Here is a 20,279-nt window from a genome sequence, read left to right as displayed (position 1 = left end):
AGAGGAGGGAACGTCAGAGAGACGCGCCGCCGCGGGCATCCGCTCGGCCCGGGTAGCCAGGAGTCGCAGAAAGCTACGCAAAAAGGCGGTGGGGTCCAGGAGTCCCGCCCCTCCCCGCCCACCTCGGGCTCTCCACCAATCACGAGGCTCCTCCTCCAGCACTGGCCAATTACGGGAGGGAGGACTTACCTGGTTACGAGTCTGGGAATTTCATTCATCTGGAGCTTTACGCTGGGTGCGGGAGCAAAGGGTCACCGGAGAAATGGGCGGGGACAACTACTCAGCGCCAACCGTGGGGCGGACGCACGGCTTAAGAGATCTTACTTTACCCTCTTGGAACAAGCCCCGAAGAAAATTGCCTCGGTTTTCACGAAGAGGCCGTGGGGGCAGACAGACTTAGATTCGGATTCAGCTTCCATCACTTCTTAGCGGTGAGAGAACATCGTCCTTCCCTTGCCCCCGTCAAGCCTAAGCTTCATTTACAAACCCGAGGGCAAAACATTTTACTGGCAGTGTTGTGAAATTTAATGGGAGAAAAGCTGTAAACTGTCTAGCACAGCAGGCACGCAGTGTAGGAGAACTCTTTGATTCCCCCCACCTACTTGTTCATGACAGAATTCTAGGTATCTTCCTTGATTCCGCCCCTATATCCTCTATCCAGATCTTTGCTTTTAAACTATATCCTCAATCTGTCCGCGGCTGTACATCTCCACTACCTCTCTAGGCCAGGTTACGTCATCTCTCCCCTGGCAAGCCTTCCTACGTGGTCTCCCTGCCTCCACTCTTAATATTTTACACTCTCTTGTTCACTCCTGACCCCCAACCGCATGATTTTTTGCAAACGTGTCAGACCATGTCATTCCCCTACTCAAAAGCCTCGAATAGCTTGTCATTGCACTTAAAACCCCAGCTCTTTATGATAGCTTATAAAACTCTGTGTGCTTTCATAAAGCTGGGAAAAAAAAGTTAAAGCCTGATAGGATCTGTGCCCTCACCTAGTATATACTCCTTGGAATGTTCCAGCAAACCTGGTTTTTTCTTTTTATGAATACACAAAATTCATTCCCCCCTAAGGCCTCTATTCTTGCTGTTCTCTTTGCCTGAAGCACTCTTCCCCTAGTTTCTAACTTGGGTGACTGCTTTTTACACTCAGATCAGTTGAAATGTCACTACTTCAGAGAAGACCTCCCTGACCGGCCAATCGAAAATAGCTCCTGCTGAGTCCCTTATTCTTACACCCCACACTCACAGGACTGTACCTCAGTTTCAAGAGAGCAGGGGTCTAGACTGTCTGGTCATACCTGAATAGAACAGCATCTTAGAACGGAGCCTACCACAGAATAAAAGTTGTTTCGACCGTGATCTAACTATGCTGGCTTTTTATTCTTGAGTCCTCAGATCAAATTCAGCATTGGCCCTCCCCCCTCCCCCCAAATTTATAGCACTTATTAATATGAAATTGTCCCTTTCCCTCTTAATATGTATTGTCTATTCTCCCTATTAAAATATGCACTTACGAAAGCAAGGATCTTACCTATTTTGTTCACTGCTGTGATCCTGGTGCCTAGCACTGTGCCAGACACACAGCTGTGCTCAGTGATAATTGCTCTTGCAAAAAACAAAGGCATAGAGAGGTAACAGAACCTGCTCAAGGTCACTGAACTATTTAGTGGCGCAGCTTGAATTCTCACCAGGATCTGTTTAATCCAAAGCCCTTATCTACTCTCGGCTCTTACAGAGAGGTAAGCGGAAGACAAGGGTACTGCTTTCAGGAAGATGCCTACCAGACGAGAGAGGGCACCTAGAAGAGAAACTAAATTGCATTTTACGGTCTTACTTATTTTTGTTAACTCCCACACCTGTGGAGGCCATAAACGAACTAAGAAATCAGGAAATGGCCAAAAATCATTAAATGGAGGCTTCGAGGAACGCGTGGTGTCTTCTGCGGGGGGGGGGGGGGGGGCATCCCAAGAAGCTCCTGAAAGCGGTAACGTGGCGGGAAAGCTAACAATTTACCTGCAGGTTCTTTTGTTAAGGAGCTAATAACCCTGGGGGCTCTGGCTTTAGGCTACCTGGCTTTCTCGGCGGCTGCTGTGACCTGAGGGCTGTGTTCCTTTCACCTCTCTATGCCTTAGGTTACTTGTCGGTACAGCAAATGCACTTCGCTTTATAGGGCTCTTTCTTGGAGAGACTGCGATGATAACACGTAAATGTGCTTTACCCAGGGCCGGCCCGTGGTAAACACGGCGAACTGTCATTGTCATTACTACTGATCAAAGCGTGCTGACCTTACCAGCAGCTGTTGGCTGACCGTAGCTGCACAGAGCAATAGAAAACTGCCTGCTTTCCTGAGGTGGAAGGCGCCGACCAGAGAGCAGCCGGGTCGGGCTCCAGACCCCAGCACCTCGGCGCGGAATTTCCCAAGCCCGCGGGAGCAGCGGCCGGCCGCTCTAGCAACGTCGGCCTGCGGTTCTCGGTGGTGCGGGGCCTGGCGCCTGCGCAGTGGGTGCGGCGCCGGCGAGGGGCGGGGCGAGCGGGGCGCGGCGGCGCGCGCAGGGTGCGGCGGAGGGGCCCTGCCTTCGCAGGTAACCGCGCGCCGGCCGGCGCCAGGTAGGGAGGGCGGGCCGGGGAGGCTGCGCTTTGGGTCGCCAGGTGTCGGGTCCGCCACGGAGCCTGCCGGCTGGGGCCTCCCAGTTGTCAGAGTCCGGCCGGGGGGCTCGTGCGGCCCGGACTCGGACACGGACAGCGGCGGAGGTGGAGGTGGAGGTGGCGGCGGCCCCGCAGGACGCCTGGGTCTCACGCCCACCTCCCCGCCCCAAAAACCCCGCCGCGAGCGCTCCCAGCGGCTGCTTCAGAGAGGGAGAGAGCCCTGGTTCGGTCACGGAATTGCACCCCGAGCCTCGGAGCTCCTCCCCCAGGGTCAGGGTTTCGGTTGCACACTCCAGGGCAGGAATTCAGGATCTCACAGAGCAGCCTCTTTGCATCTTGGGGCAAGCTAAGATCTTCCCACGTCACTTTCATCTCCCTTCCCTCCCTTCCTAGAGCAACGCTGAGCCCTTCCCGTGCACCGAGGCAGCCGCCCTTTACCCTCTGACACCCTTCTTGGGGTTCATGCTCACACGTTCCTCTACCTGGCTCTTCTGTGGCCTCACATCTAAGGCCACCCGTTCTGGTGATCCTCTTATGGATCCACTCCCATTTTTCAGAGATTCTCCCGAAACTTGGGTTCCTAAGGTACCTTGGTAACAGTTGTCCAGGCTGGACAGACTTGAATTCTATCTAATCCAGGGCGGTGCCAATTTAAGTCTGTGACTTCAACTTCTCCAAGCCTCAGTGTGCTCATCTGAAAATGGGGACAGTCATTATTTCCAGGTGTTTGAGAGGACGAAAGGAAGTGAAGAACAAAAAATGTTTAGCATGCTTCCTGGAACATAGTAAGCATTCAGTTGGTGCCATTTATTTATCTATCTATCTATCTATCTATCTATCTATCTATCTATCTATCAGATAATCCCCCAAAGAAGTATGACTTTTTGGAATCAAATGCAAAACATAGTAATAGCAATAAAATATTTTCCACCAGTCACATAAGGAAGATTTTAAAGTGATGTTACTTAATGCTGAGGAGTGCTCAGTGGTCAAGTGGTACTCAATGGTACCTTGGTCAAATGATGGTACAGTTTGACACAGTCCTCTTGGAAAGCAATGGAAATACATGTCAGGAGCTTTAGAATTGTCATTTACTTCATTTCACCAATGCACATCTGAAAATTTTCTTGGAAATAATCATAGCACAGAAAATATGCAGAAAGATGGTGATTATAGCATTTTGTGTAATTATGAGACATTTAAGCTTTGAATTTTATTTTAATTGAAGTATAGTTGATATACATTATATTAGTTTCACTCGTACAACATAGTGATTCGGCAGTTAAATAAATACCACTGGGGTGCCTGGATAGCTCAGTAGGTTAAGCCTCCAACTCAGTCTCAGCTCAGGTCTTGATCTCAGTTGAGAGTGCAAGCCCCGCGTTGGACTCCACACTGGGTGTGGAGCCTAGTAAAACAAAACAAAGAAAATACGCAATAAATGTAGCTGCCATCTGTTAGCCTACAAAGTTATTACAGTATTACTGACTACATTCCCTATGCTATACTTTTCTTCCCTGTGACTTACTTATTTTATAACTGGAATGTTATACCTCTAAATCCCCTTTATCCTTCACCTACCTTTAAATTTTCCACAGTGGAAAATTTTAACCTATACAAAAGTAGAATAGGTAAATAAACCGCCATGTGCTCATCACCCTACTTCAACAATGAGCAGTATTTTGCCTATCTTGTTTTTGTAAAAAGTATTAAACCTACTTACTGTCCAAAAATAGGAGAACGGATGAGTAAACTGGGGTACCTTTATTTAGAGTGCTATGAAGCTTTTAAAATAACAGAATTATATATATGCTATTATCACAAGTTTGAAAATTCAAAAACTAACATCCAATCTGTAGAAAAAGATATGAAGTACAATACAATATTGACTAGTTTCCCTTTGATGGTGGGACAGTAGATGATTTCTTCCCCCTCTATTTTTAGATATGAACATTCCATAAAAATTATGTATTCTTATAACAAAGAAACAACAAACAAAATCTGAAAGCATTGCACCTGAACTAAGCACAAAGAATATGCCAGAGCAGGTTCACGGTTACAGAGAATAAAGGTGACGGATTTTTGCAGCCCATGCTTATGTGAGCATTTGTCTGCCACATATGTTAATGCTTCATACAGTTCATACATCCAGATCTTTAGCCCACCATCCACTATGTGTAAGTGATTTGACCCTGAAATTGTATTCCCTTTATTTTGACTAGCATTGTCCCTCAGGGTAGGCAAAGATTTCTTCTGAAGAGACGGCTCTCCCATTTCTTCTTTATTTCCTGAGCAGGATTCCAACTCATACTTCATGCACTTATACACTCTTCCTAAAACAACCACTTCAAACAATTCATGTAAGATAATTTTGTTTTATCACAAAATAAGTTCTTTTCAAAATTTCTTGTTCAAATCGATTATAGTGAGATCTGACCAAAAATTTATTCTGCTCTTGATTAATAAACTAGATCTGCTTTTAAAAACTGACATAGTACATCTTAAAACAGTTAAGGGAGGGGGTCACCTTAAAGAAAATGTATAAGTGGAAACAACAACAGCAAAAAGAAAATGTATAAGTGAGTTTCGTTTCAAATCAGTTTGTGAAAAAACCTTTGTTTCCTAGGTATGCCAAGAAGCCTTTTCACACAGATGTCCTTCGAGATAATATGGATCAGTCCGGAGTTCTCCTCTGGGTGAAAGCAGAACCCTTTATAGTGGGTGCCTTGCAGGTCCCCCCTCCATCCAAGTTCAGTCTTCACTATCTCAGGAAGATATCCACCTATGTGCGAACCCGGGCCATGGAAGGGGCTTACCCACGCCTGTACTGGTCTACGTGGAGGCACATTGCATGTGGGAAGCTGCAGTTGGCTAAGGATCTGGCGTGGCTTTACTTTGAAATATTTGATAGTCTTGCAGTGAAGACACCAGAGGAGCGCCTGGAATGGTCTGAGATCCTGTCCAACTGCATGTCAGAGGATGAAGTTGAAAAGCAAAGAAATCAGGTATGGATTTAGATGTATGTGTATGTGTGTATAATTATTTTGAGAAATACACTATCTTTCATTTTTGTACTAGCTCTGCAGTGTGTGGTTTTAGGTTAAGGAGTGTTGTGATCCCGACATGCCATTTTTTTTTTTAACTGTTCCAGGTGGGCAGTTTTTAATGAGTTAGCCCTCCTTTTAGCAATCCCTATTCATTCATTCCTTCCAAAGCCACAAAGTTACAAGAACCCTATAACTGAAAGAGAAAATACTTTCGTTGACTTTAAAAATATTTTAAGGTAAGTCAGTAGTTATGAACCATTGATACGTTACAGTCTGGGAACGTGACTATTTTTAAGTGAGCATGTGCTATGTGCTGGGATTCAAAGATGATTGCAGCAGCATCCCTACCTTCATGGAGTTCATAGACTAGTAGGGAAAGTTAGTGTGTAAAAGAGTGCTATTTGATAATGTGGAATGTATAATAGTAAAAGTATGCATAAAGTACAGAAATAGAATAGGGAAGAGAATGGTTAGTTCTCACCAGAAAGGTGAGACATCAGGAAAGACTTCACAGAGAAAGTATATTAATCAGAGGAGGCTCATTACAGTAACAGGCAATCTTGGCATTTCAGTGGCTTAACACAGTAACAGTTTATTTCACATTCATGCAGCAGTATAACACAAGGCATCTGGTAGCATGATTCTCTAGGCTGCTGTTGTCCAAGCAACGACTCAGGGATCTAGTCATCTTCTGTCTTCTGGAACCATAATTTTATTATTAGCTTTGCTGCAGTTAAAAACAAACAAAAATGAAATTGCAGTGGCTCACAGTAACAAAGGTGTATTTCTTGCTTATTTTACGTGCAGGCTACACTTTAGCTAGGGCTAAAGGTTATGGCTTGGCTCTATGTGTCTACTCATTTTGGGAGCCAGGCTGAAGAAACGTATTCTGTATAGGTCATGCCTATTCTATGACAGAAGAGAAGAGCAGCAGAGCAGGAGAAAACTCATGATGCCCCTTAAAACTTTTGTTCTGATGGGACATAAACTATAACTAGTTTCATTCCATTGGCTAAAGCTTTGTTCTATGTCCTTGTCTAAAATCAGGTAGGTGGGGAAGTAAACTACCTCAGGATGTGGGGAAATCCCATGACCATGGGTCAGCTGTATAAGCCTCCTAGAGGATGTGGAAGTGAATGATTACAGGTATCATACAATTTGTCCCAGCCATACCCACTAGGGCCTCAGAGTCCTTCACTTCCGTTTTTTTTTTTTTTTTTTTTTTTTTTTTTTTTGTGGACTGTTTTTGGGAGACTCGAAAGTGGCATATGTTAATCCACCCACATTCCATTGACTGTAACCCAGTTGTATACCATGTCTAACTTCAAGGGAGGCCGACGAATGCCATCTAAATGTGTGCCCAGGAAGAAAAGAAAAGGTATTTAGTTAGTATCTAGCCATTCTCTGCCACACGGGGTAATATCTAAACAAGGTTTGGAAATTGAAAAGTTTAACAAGAAAGGAAAGACATTATAATTATTCATTAATTAAATACTGAGTGCCTACTATGTGTGAGGTACCGTAGTGTATACTGGATATAGAGATTAATAAAACCTTCAAGAAGCTCCAGATTTTTTGACTGCTTGTTATGTGCTAGATTCTATGCTAGGTACTAGGACTAAAAAAATGAAAAAGATGAGAATCTTACAGTCTCGTGAAGAAGGTGGTATATGAATAACGATAATATACCACATAATTGTTAAATGGAAGTATGTATAAAATCAAGGAATTTTGCTGAGTTAAAAAAGCCAATTCCCGAAGGTTATTATACTGTATGATAACACTTATATAACATCCTTGAAATGACAAAATTGTAGAGATAGAGAACAGATGAGTGATTGTCAGAGGTTTAAGGAAGGGGTGAGGGTGGGAGGGAAGTGGGAAGTAGGTGTGGCTATCAAAGGACAACATGAGAGATTCTTGTGTTGATGGAAATGTTCTGTTAACTTGACTGCATCAATGTCAGCACCCTGGTTGTGCTACTGTATTAATAACTTTGTAAGATGGGAAACTGGATACAGTGGACAGGGGATCTCTCTATTAGTTCTTATAACTGCATGTGAACCTACAGCTATCTCAAGTTTAATGAAAAAGGCAAGCATTTAAAAAAAATATGTAGAATCATAGGGTTCTGATTAATTAAGTAGTTCTAGATAGTCCTGAAGATCTGTACTTTTAAAGTTCCTTAGATACAGCCATTTTTAGCCAGGTTGGCTAAAATACAGCTGTAGGAGATGTTATTACATTTTTGTGTCTCCTGTATGTGTATGGGAATGAATATGTGAGGATAATCCTGAGCTTCAAATCCTGAGCTTCAAACCATATCCTCCTTTAAATAAGAAATGACTTCTAACCATCTATCAGAACGATAGTATTTTTTTAAATCAAACACTCTTTTAAGAACTTGATAAAAATCTGAGTCCTTTTCCCCCACAAGATGCACATACACCAAAAAATTACATTCAGTTCCTGATTTGTATTGATACCCTAAACTTTGTTGATAAGTCACTTAGGTTAGAGTAACCTCCGTATTTTGGTGAGATCTCCTTCTTCCTATCTTTGATCTATTTATTTATTCAAGTGACTAAAGTTTGTCTTTTTTTTTTTTAACTGCAATTTTAAACTTCTGAAATAATGTGCTTTTAAAAAGTATGTACTTCATCCTCTCCTCTTCATAGATTTTGGGGAGAGAATGTCTATGGCCATAGATGCTACCTAGCTTTCTGAGAAGGTAAGTGACTCCAGTTTCATTAGTTCTAGAAACTCCCATATCTGGACATCAGAGACATACATATCAAAGGCTAGCAAGTTTCTACATTTTTCTTTTTAGGATTGGCAAACTGTTGTGAATTTATTTTACTGTATCTAATTAGTTATAGACTAGGGACTTTTGTGTGGTTAAGGACATGTGTTCATCATCTCTTTTCTTTTTGGACAGCTTTCAGTGGACACCCTACAATTTCTGCTCTTCTTATACATACAGCAGTTAAATAAGGTCTCCCTGAGGACATCTTTGATTGGAGAAGAGTGGCCTAGTCCCAGAAATAGACCTCAGTCTCCTGACTTGACTGAAAAATCCAGTGGTCATCCTAAGGTAGTATTAAAATTTTGGTCTCCTTCTTTGAAAGGAACAATGTATGAGGGAGATGATTTGCCTTCATTAAAAATTGTGTTGGGATTACTTATATAAGCCAGTCATTTGCTGGTGTGTTTTGTTTTGCAATTTTGTTTCTTTTCCTTATAAAACAAAATAAATATTTGCAGTCTTAGTCTAAATAGAGAAGTAATTTCCATTCCTTCAGTGACACAAAAATCACATGATTTGGGGGCAGATTATGCACTGTTCTCATTAGCATTCTTATTATTGCAAATGTTAATGAATTTGAATCTACTTATTTGACTAGGAGTAAATAAGAAGATGTAGTGTTTGTAAAGTCAGTTGAAATCTACTGAAAAAATTTCTATAAAAATATCTTTTCATGTTTAAGTGATGTGCTTCAGTATAGTTAAGTTCAGCACGCTTATGTCATGTGACAATCAAGAAGTTCAACTTAACTGCCTCACATGAGTTTTAGAGATTGTGTTATTTCTTCTTTCTGGTTTTGTAAAGAAGGCTGAAATGTTCTTACCTGTTTAGGTAAAAATATTCTAAAAAATCTTTAAGTAAAACATGGATCTCAGTATTACTGCCATGTGCAGGTTCTTTAAAAATGTTGTGAGGCAACAAAAACCACCACAAAAGTGTCTCTGATAGTTGGTACTTTTATAATCTCCTTTTTCAAGTAAATCTGTCCACCCTTACATTCCATGATACAATTCCTTCCTGGTCGTACTGCTTATTCTTCTTTTTCACTCTTCTTCATGAGCCTCTCCACTGGCCCCTACAGGCCACTCTTCCCCCAGGATTCTACTTGGGGCAATTTTGTCTTTTCACTAGACATAGTCTTTAAACATAATTCTTTTCTTCCTGTGATTTTATATATCTCAGTGACTCCTGAGTGTGTCTCCATCCTGGATTTCCCTCCTCATGTAGATGCCCTAGCTATACCTTAGATTCAGAATGTCCAAGTCCAGATGTATTGAAAAGGCCAATCATTGTCTGTTATTTCCACACATTGTTTCCTGTTGAATGGGTACTGTATAGAGATGGTGTTTTGAACTAAGGTAGTCAGCATTCACATTAACTCTGCCACTTAATGTCACATAATTTTAGGCACATTGGTTAATTTTTCTCAGCCTTGGCTTCTCTTTTGTAAATGGGAATGATAATGCCTATTTCTGCATGGCTGTGAGAATTCAGTAGTTCATTATCATAAGGCTTGTTGCATAGTAAACATCAGTTAATGGTGACTCTTAGTTTGTGCTATATATAGCATGACCTCTCCCAACAACTGATTAGACCAGAGATGGACACTTGACTAGAGTAACCCATTCATAGGTATGTATTTGAAATTGGTCTGATTCGAATTGATGACCTGGCCCAATCAGTGTCCCCAGGACCTGAAGAAATTACCAGTTTGTGATGGGTGCTTGAGCTGGCAGCTTACGTGGCAGTGGTACCAGAATAGCCACCATGTTCATGAGTGACCTGGACTTATAAGGATTCGAAACTCTGAGGTAATCAGAGAAAAAGAATAGAATGGAACAGATGGGTAGAGACACTGGCCTCTGAGAGAGAACCAGGCTCAAGATGGCCTTCCGGTTCCAGTTCTGATGAGGCCCGTGTACTTCATCAAAGTCTTACTTACTCTGCCTCCAAAACAATTTTTGTTTTTAAGATTTTATTTATTTATTCATGAGAGAGAGAGAGAGAGAGAGAGGCAGAGACATAGGCAGAGGGAGAAGCAGGCTCGCTGTGGGGAGCCCCATACGGGACTCGATCCCAGGACCTGAGTCAAAGGCAGATGCTCAACCACTGAGCCATCCAGGTGCCCCCTTCCAAAAGAATTCTAATTTAAAAGTCTGTCCCTTTTTGGGTACCTGGCCCAGTTAGTGGAACATGCAGCTCTTGATCTCAGGATTGTGAGTTCAAGCTCCACATTGGGGGTAGAGATTAATTAAAAAAAAATCTATAAAAATAAATAAAAGCCTACCTCTTTTCTTCCTTTCATAGGAATATTTTATAGGCCATAATGACATGTTAGGGGGGCCTTTATTTCTATAATTAGATATACCTGGTCACTCAGCTTTAAGTCTACACTCCACCTACTATGCTGAACTTTCTAAATACAGAAGTATTATGTCTGTTTCCTGTCAAAACTCCCATCATTGATTATCATTGTCACTGTTTTCATCTTCTGTTCCATGGAGCCACCTCAGGCTGACTGTGGGTGAGGGGGATGCAGTAACTGAGATGAAGAGCGACAGCTCTGCTTTGACATATTCTCTGGTATCCAAATGAGAGTTTATTAAAAAGAAAAATGGTATTGCTATTCAGAAAATAGTTTTGAAGTCCCTGGCACACAAAATAAAGCCCAGATGCTTTAGTGTTTCATACAGGCCTTTCATGATTGGTCCCTGCCTACCATTTTTACTTTACCTGACACTTCCCAGCATTCTTCCTAAAACTCACCCAGAACTTCCATTTTTCTGGACACAGCAGGTAATTTTACTGCTATTAATTTTTGCATATGCTATTCTGCAGGCTGAGAATGCCTTTTTTCCTTGTCTGTTTGCATAACTACCAACATTAATCAAGAATCTGTACAAATAGCACTTTTTTTTCCCCCAAGAGGGGTTCCTTATTCCTCTGAGGCTCATAGCATGTCTTTACAGATCTCTGCTATAGTTCTTATCCCCTGTGTAATAGTTGCTTATATTGTCTTTTCACTACATAGGCCCTGAGTCCTTTGAGGACAAGAACTATGTCCTATTCAGTTTGCATATTTCGTCACTTAACACTGCTCATACCACATAAGAGATATTCAAGAAGTCTCTGTTAAATGAATGAGCCAAATCATTGAGACATCTGCCAACTCAAAGCTTATTCCAAAAGTGATAACTTCTCTTAAATCTAACTACTGTAAGATCAGTTGCATTGTTACATCTGGTGGAATTTGAAACTCCTCCTGTAACATGAGAAGGTAAATAAAGAAACCCAATGCTTCATCAAATGAATGTCCCAAGGTAGCTATTTCTTTTTCCAAGGTAGCTATTTTTATGTTAGATCAAGACTTAGAGTATTTACTAGCTGTGTGACCTTGGGTAAGTTTCTTAACCTTCCTGTATATCCATTTCCTCATTTGTAAAATTGGCATGTTAATGGCATCCATTACAAGATGGTTGCTAGGATTAAATATGTTAAGGTTTGTGTAACACTTCATGTTGGCACACACGAAGGGTTAGCTATAGTATTACTTCTGAATTAGTTAAGAAAGGAGAGAATCTGTTTATACCTATCACCGTGTATTAAAAAATCTTTGTAAGGTTTATATTGTTGCCTTAAATGCTTTTTTAGGAGAGGAGACAAACTGGAAATACAAAGTAATTAAAATACAAAACGTTCAGGTCTTGTAAAATCTATTCTGTTAAGAGTGCTTTATTTTGGTATTTTTTAGAACTGGAATGATTACAGTCACCAAGCATTTGTCTGTGATCATCTATCAGATCTCCTTGAGCTACTTTTAGATCCAGAACAACTCACTGCATCATTTCATTCGACACACAGCAGCCTAGTCTCTCGAGAAGCTGTCGTGGCTCTCAGCTTTCTTATTGAAGGTACAGTGAGTAGAGCCAGGAAGATATATCCACTTCATGAACTCGCACTGTGGCAACCACTACATGCAGAAAGTGGCTTCTCAAGGATCTCGAAGACCTTTTCTTTCTACAAGCTAGAAGCCTGGTTGAGAGCCTGTTTGACTGGGAATCCATTTGGTACATCTGCTTGCCTTAAGTCTGGAAAGAAATTGGCTTGGGCTCACCAAGGTATTTTTTTCAGTATTTTAATCTGTATTAAATTGCATGACAAGTTAAGGAACCTAGTGTTTTCTGGTGTGTTAATAATCACACAGCTTCTGTAGAAGACCTAAAAAATATTGCTACTTAAAGAGAAAAAGGCAACAGCTCTCTTTTGTCTATGACTATTTCCCTCAAGGCAGCAATAGTCTGAGAGAGTTGATTTAAGAGTCTGGGTCATTTTGGTCACAGTTAATGGAACTCCAGCTTCAGCCAGTTCTCTCTTTGCTCTGTTTTTCTCCTTTCTTTCTCCCTCGCCCTCTCACATGCTCATTTGTTTGAGGCTTTCCTGTTTTCTCTGTACCACAGCCAAATTTGGCCATTCCCCAGTTACAACCTCAGAGAATTGATGTAAAAATGGGGTCCTTTTTAGGTACACAGATACAAGCAAATTAGATTTTTCTAAATTGGAAATTTCAAGTTACAGGAGAGAAAATTTGTCTTTGATTGCATGAGATACTTTTTACTGACAGTCCAGCAATGGCTAACAGGATAGGTTCGGGTGCTGAATGACTTCTGGGGCCCAGGTATAAGTTTAAAGAGAAGTAGGTGAGGCAAATGCCAGGTAAAATTAATGGGGGAAAAAAAAAGAGAGAGAGAGAGACCTAGAATATACTTCCACAATCTCTGAATTTCAAGGTAAAAGAAAAAACAGTTTCCATGTAATTAAATCAGTTTTGTATCCCATTTTCGAATCAGTTTGAATCAGATGATTGAGCAATGTCTATAGAATCTCAAGCAAAAAGATTGTGATCCAAGAATTCTATATTCAGCCAAGCTATTGCTCTAGGATGAGGTCACAGACTTCCGGATATCTAAGGGTCCCATAAATATGTAGGACATACTACATAATTCTTGATGGTGATAAAAGAATATAGGCTCCAGTAAGTTTTTAAATGTTGTTACAGTAGTCACTAGTTGGAAAAAGAGGCTATCTAACCTCTTAGGATTATACTGAAATATTAGCACAAGTGGATAATAGGATCACAAATAATTTGTACCTTCTTTTAGCACTAGTATTTAAACATTTTCTACAATAGCCATATATTACTTATTTTATAAAAGGAAGCAATAAAAATTGTTTTTTCAAAAAAATGTAATAGCATACTTATGTGACCTCATATTTGGCTAGTATTTTTTACAAGCGTGTCCTGATAGCTTTCAGAGAAGTATAGTCTAACTAAGAAGCCAATCATAATGGTGAGACTGTACTAGGAGGGTCTTCACAGATTTTTTGAGTATCAGTTTGTGCAAGGTACTGTGTGTGAAAGGAAGATGTGCTCTCATTTACTAATGATGTAGGGATTAAAGACATGAATCCAAATAGAATTCATGGAATGATGTGGTAAGTAGCTTAAGAGGGTTATGAAATTGGTATTATGGCAATATCAAAAGATTAAGGATTGGGATGATAAATTAAGGAAACTTGCAGAAGATATTTGAGTTATTTGAATTGGGCCAGCTCTGTCACTAGCCATATGACCTTAGCCACAACCTTGAATGAACTTAGACCTTAAAAAACTTTTATGACAGACAATTATGAAATATTACAAACATACAGAAAAATACAGAGAACGGTATAGCAAACACCTCTTCACCCCATGCCTAGATCTAAAATTTTTCCAAATCTTACATGTATCTAATTGTAGATATGTAGACATGTAGACATATGTAACCTCATATGGTTGATTGTGTGTCTTTGATTTGAAACAATCTCATTTATTTATATTTTTCTCAAATAGTTGAAGGGACGACCAAAAGAGCTAAGATTGCTTGTAATACTCATGTGGCCCCTAGGATGTACCGCATGGTGGTAATGAGCCAGGTTTACAAGCAGACCTTGGCCAAGAGCTCAGATACTCTGGTGGGGGCACATGTAAAGATTCATCGTTGCAACGAATCTTTTATATATTTGCTGTCTCCTTTACGGTAAGCACAGTCTTTACAGTGTTCTGATATTTTGATATTTTCTTTGGACTAGATTGATCCTTTTTTGCCATCAGAGAATAATTTTGTAGTCAAATATTCTTTTATCTAATTCTCATTCAGCAGAATTTGCCTAATTTTTTTTTTTTCATTTTTCAGATCTGTGACAATTGAGAAATGTAGGAATAGCACCTTTGTCTTGGGCCCTGTACAGACTGCTCTTCACCTCCATAGCTGTGACAACATTAAAGTCATCGCTGTTTGCCATCGTTTGTCCATCTCTTCCACAGCAGGTTGCATCTTTCACATTCTGACGCCTACACGCCCACTTATTCTCTCTGGAAACCAGACAGTAACTTTTGCCCCTTTTCATACCCATTACCCAATGCTAGAGGATCATATGGCCAGGACTGGCCTTGCTACGGTGCCTAACTATTGGGATAATCCGATGATTGTGTGCAGAGAGACTAGCAACACAAGTGTCTTCCGACTCTTACCACCTTGTGAATTCTATGTATTTATTATCCCCTTTGAAATGGAAGGGGACACAACAGAGATACCTGGGGGTCTTCCAGCTGCCTATCAGAAAGCACTGGCTCAAAGAGAACAGAAGATACAAATCTGGCAGAAAACTGTGAAGGAGGCTCGTTTGACAAAGTGAGTGTTTTCTAGAATTGGTCTCACATAAAACTCCGTGGGAAAACAAATTAATCTGTCCATGTTTACAGCTGTACTAAAGTAATAAAAAAGATACAACGTGTCTTTTGTTAAGGTCAGTATTCCAGGCTGTTTGGTTGGGGTTGGGAACAAGTAGATACTCAAGAATTAGACTTCCTTCTTTTCAGAAACTTTAGTTGATAAACAACTTATATTTATGAAAGGTCATATATAGAATATACCACATGATCCAATACTTGATGAATTGGTTTTCATTTTTAATTTATTTCTCTAAACTATATTGGTGGTTCTCAACCTTAGTTTTGCATTAGCGATCCAAGGGGCTTGTTAGAAATACAGATTCCTGGCTCCAACACACCACAGACAGACTCCCAAGAGTGGCTTCCTAATACTACTCCATGGACTAATGCTAGTTTTTGTCAAAGTTTTTCCTAATCCATGGTAAAATGTGAAAAATAAGTGTGGTGTTTTAAAACAAAGCTAAATTTAGTCCACTGAAAATACTGTATTTTATTCTGAAATTATATCCTTCCTAAACTTGGGTGCTAAAATATCTTGTTTTTAAATTCCATGCTTGTGGGATCCCTGGGTGGCGCAGCGGTTTGGCGCCTGCCTTTGGCTCAGGGCGCGATCCTGGAGACTCGGGATCGAATCCCATATCGGGCTCCCGGTGCATGGAGCCTGCTTCTCCCTCTGCCTGTGTCTCTGCCTCTCTCTCTCTCTCTGTGTGACTATCATAAATAAATAAATTTAAAAAAAAAAAAAAAAAAAAAAAAAAAATAAATTCCATGCTTGTGATAGTAGATGGTCATGGTTTATTAAGTTCACTGCAAAATTTTATTTCAAGGGTACTAGTCTGAACTCTAGAAGCCAGGGACATGCTGTATGGTTACTAGAGATTCAGAAAACATCAGTGTGGGTAGGCAGGGAAGGTCTGTGGAGGAAGCAGAATTGGTGTTGGGCCTGGAAGAATTAGCAGCGTTTGGATAGGAGTTGAAGACTGAGCAGAGTACTTCTATTGTATCTGACCAATCGTTCTGTTGTTGCTGTTTTGGTGGCGGTGCTCTGATGTACAGAACTCAACAGAGCAGTTATTTGGAGGGAACAAATGGACAACTAGAAATAATGTCTATCCCATGAAAGTGTTCATGGGATAATCACCTGGAGTAAAATGAACATGAATTAGCGTTCTTACATTTTTTTTATTCTTAATGGCATTTTTAGGGATCAAAGGAAGCAGTTCCAGGTACTTGTGGAGAACAAGTTTTATGAGTGGTTGATTAATACGGGACATCGCCAACAGTTGGACAGTCTTGTGCCCCCTGCAGCAGGCTCCAAACAAGCAGCAGGATAAGACTCCTACGTGGAAACGTTGGTGGGTATTTATAACATATGCCTCTTAGAACATATTTCTTGGGAAAAGCTGACAAGCATACAAACAAGCTGTGCAGGATATTATGTTACTGGCCACTGCCACTTTTTCTCCACCAGACCTACCAGCATGTACAGACTTTACATACCCACTTTTACTGCATTTTATAGTGAGAAGACCAACGGTAGGCTCCACCTATGGAATAATGGGCAAATATAAAAGCCAAGTTTTGCCTTATTTGCTTCTTGCCTAGTACAGGTTGTACTGTCTAAATATACTACTTTCCCCATACATAGCTTTCAGTTTTATTTCCACCTTTCTAACACATCTTTCATCTTTCCCATCACCCACACACAAATCCATTAAGTTAACTGATCTTTGTAAATTGCACATATAAACATTAATAAATTACTAGAATTAATCCAAATGAAGATTTGAATACTAAACTCTGGAAGGTCACAGATCCAATACAAGAGAATCTTGATACAGACAAATTTACTAGAAGTTCTTTAATCCAAATGTAAAATATTCTCTTAAAAAATAGAAATTAGTTTACTTTTCTATTTTGAAGTCTTTTTAAAAGACTAATAGACAATAGCCAATAGAAAAACAAAGGACATCAATAGTTAGCAGAAGATACTTATAACGATACTTTTACTTAAAGAAATGTAAGATACCATTTTTCTTCCATCAGATTGGCAAGACTCAAAAGCTGGTATACAACACTGGTAAGACATATAATTTTCTGCTGGAAGAAGTGTACATTTGTGCAAAATCTTTGGAGGATAGTTTGACAAAACGAAAATTGTAAATGCACATTCTTTGACTTAGCAATTTTACTTCTTGGAATTTATCTTCTAGATACACTCATGTATGTAAAGATCTGTTTAAAAAATGTGTTCATTGCAGCATTGTTTGAAATAGTTGTAGCCCAGAAACAACCCAAGTGCTTCCCAGGAGAGGGCTGGTGCCTAAAGCATTGGTTCATCCAAGGTAAAGGATGCATTTTTAAAAAGAATGAGGTATATCTGTAGGTGTTGATATGAATCATCTTGAAGCTGGGGGTTTGGAGGTGTTAAGGCAGAAGAGGAGGGGTAAATTATTGCCTTGTATGTTTGAAAAAGGAGAGGGATTATTACATATACTTATATGCTAATTATATGCCTTAAAAACTTCTGAAAAGATACAATATGTCTAGGGTTAAAGAAAACTTTTAATTTTTTTTGATACAGAATTCACATAACATGAAATTCATCTTTTTTAAAGTGAAGGATTCAATGACAATAAAAGTGTGTGCAACCTTCACCATTGACAAATCCAGAACATTTTCGTCACCCTAAAAACAAACCCCATACACATAGTCATTCCTCATTCCTCCACTCTCAGTATCTTCTCTTTTCTCCAGTTTTTGACAGCCACCAATCTACTCTTTGTCCCCTGATTTGTCAACTCTGGACATTTCCTATAAATGGAATCCTATAATATGTGGCCTTTGTGCCTGGCTTCCTTCACTTCACATCATGATCTTAGGGTCATGAGTGTAGCGTGTGTCAGTATGTCATTCCTTTTTATGGCTGGTTGATACTCCATTGTATGGATATTCCACAATTTATCTGTTCATCAGTGGATCTGAGATTGGAGTTGTTTCCCTTTTTCAGTTGTTTTCACTTTTATTGTGAATAATGTTGTGTAACTTTAGTGTAAAAGTTTCGGTGTAGACCTACATTTTCAATTCTCTGGGTATATACCTAGGAGTAGAATTGCAAGGTTATAGGTTTAACTTGTTGAGGAAATGTTGAACTGTTTTCCAAAACTGTAAAAAACTATTCTTTATCATTATAGGTTGTTCGCATTTTAAAGTGTATATTACTTCTTACAAAAAAAAGAATTTTATAATATTTAATAAATGCTGAGATTAAGAATCAGAAATCTGATAAAGATTATCCAAAACAAATGGGAACTATAAGAATGTGAAATTTTAGTTGAGACTAATATTGATAGCCTGTCACTTTTTCATGTCTATATATGAATGTCTTTTTTTCTATTTTGAACTGATACGACCCTCAGAAAAAAGGAATACAATTAATCTTAAATGTTATGTATTTTGTCAGTCTAAACTCTCACCTGACCTTGATTTATGTGATTTTATAAATATAAGTTTTCTCCTCATTACTTGCATGAAGACAGTAGAAAATTCAGTTATTAATATTTTTCTTTGGTTATTTTCAGGGCCCTGGTAACAGGAGGATGGATAGAAGATGGTACACATCTTGAAGATACATTGGGAAGATGCTCTTGCTGCTTAAGAGACATTGGTGCTCTTTCCTTCCTGTTTAAGACCGTTCCTTGATTTTCATTCCATGCTGATATATTACTACTTAGGTCGGATTTTAGATGAGCTTCTGACTGTCATATAAACGTATTGTTTATAGCACATCAGAAAACCAAAATGAAGTTGATAAAGGCAGTTTCATTGTATGTTACTATTAAAGTGATTGAGTGTAGATTTGCAAGTAAACTTCACATTTCAATTTGTATGATGAAAGGGTATCATCCTTTCTAGAGTTAAGTAAGAGTTTTCTAGTTCTTTGTAACTATTTAAAAGGAAGTTGCTGTTCCTTTTAAAAAATGATTGGAATGAAAGCATAGTTTGTTGGTGTATAAATATAGCAGAAATAGTTTTATACAAAGATATTTTAGTCCTTAAAAGTATGAAACAATGAAATTGTGTAAAATCTCTATTTTTCATTTTCTGCTCCAATTTTTCAATAAGCAAACTCTGAACAGTAATTTTCTTCTTTTGATAAAAAGATAAAGCTTTACTTTTAATTTTAGAAAAGGTTTTATGAGGGAGGAAAGAATTTTTCCTCTATCCTTCTAGGTTCTTTTGGCTTTGATCTACTAATTAAATGGCCATAAGACAGATTAACAGGAGGAAACAATTTTAATTACATATCTTTGGGTGCCTCATAAGAACATGAGTCCCAGGAACAAGTCAGGCAGTTGGCATATATGCCACCCTGAACTAAGGAATGGAATATCGTCCTAGGGCTTCAAAGAGGAAGAGGGTAATTCACAGGATGTTAAGAAGAACAGATGGGAGGCAGGTAGATGTTTGCCATGTCATACAGTTAGTTGGGTCATTCAGATTAAAAATTCCCTCTGGTAATGGCGCCCCTTCTGAGCCAGGCCCCATATCTGAATTATTTTAGGTGGTTAAGGGAGGGAAAATGTTTTTCTTGAACCTGAGAGGTCTTGATCATTTTCAGCTCAAAATCCCCACATGCTACAGTAGCACATTTTTGGGGTCATGTATTCTGCTCCCTCTTAGTTACCAGTGTCATCCTGTGATGTTATATGAAAATAAAGTTTACATTTGATTGGAAAAGCTGTATTCTTTAAGATAAATGAAAAAGAATTATTAAATTATTAAATAATTATTAAATTATTAAATGAATCTGGTGATGAACATTGTTTCTTATGCTCACTGGTCATTGAATTAGTAATTATTATCAAAAAAGTCTTGATCTTTTATTTCTAAAGTGAAAAATTAACTCTTAGAATGTGTATTCTAATTGAGGTTTTCATCATTTTTATTTTAAGATGAAATTCAAGAGAGAATTCAATAAAGAAACACTGGAGTAACAAGTATT

The 20,279-nt window shown here is 39.4% G+C and overlaps 1 protein-coding gene across 4 annotated transcripts; it reads left to right on the top strand.

Moving 5' to 3' along the window:
- The first annotated feature begins 285 nt into the window (after window positions 1-285).
- TBCCD1 (TBCC domain containing 1) lies at window positions 286-20,030 on the top strand. 4 transcript variants are annotated; one of them, XM_055308400.1, is made up of 8 exons: window positions 286-431; window positions 5,276-5,654; window positions 8,635-8,790; window positions 12,254-12,620; window positions 14,393-14,579; window positions 14,736-15,233; window positions 16,479-16,629; window positions 18,856-20,030. In XM_055308400.1, exons 2-7 carry the CDS (start codon window positions 5,319-5,321, stop codon window positions 16,606-16,608), a joined length of 1,674 nt encoding a protein of 557 aa, XP_055164375.1. In that variant the 5' UTR covers window positions 286-431; window positions 5,276-5,318; the 3' UTR covers window positions 16,609-16,629; window positions 18,856-20,030. The 4 variants fall into 4 exon arrangements, with proteins under 4 accessions (XP_055164375.1, XP_055164376.1, XP_055164377.1 ...); XM_055308401.1 differs by lacking the exon at window positions 286-431 and adding an exon at window positions 2,541-2,585; XM_055308402.1 differs by lacking the exon at window positions 286-431 and adding an exon at window positions 2,592-2,610.
- The last annotated feature ends 249 nt before the right edge of the window (window positions 20,031-20,279 follow it).

Source organism: Nyctereutes procyonoides, unplaced genomic scaffold (assembly GCF_905146905.1).
Source record: "Nyctereutes procyonoides isolate TBG_1078 unplaced genomic scaffold, NYPRO_anot_genome, whole genome shotgun sequence".
In the NCBI taxonomy this organism is placed as follows: Eukaryota; Metazoa; Chordata; class Mammalia; order Carnivora; family Canidae; genus Nyctereutes; species Nyctereutes procyonoides.
Note: the sequence above shows the minus strand (reverse complement) of the source record. Positions and strands in the feature narration are given on the sequence as shown.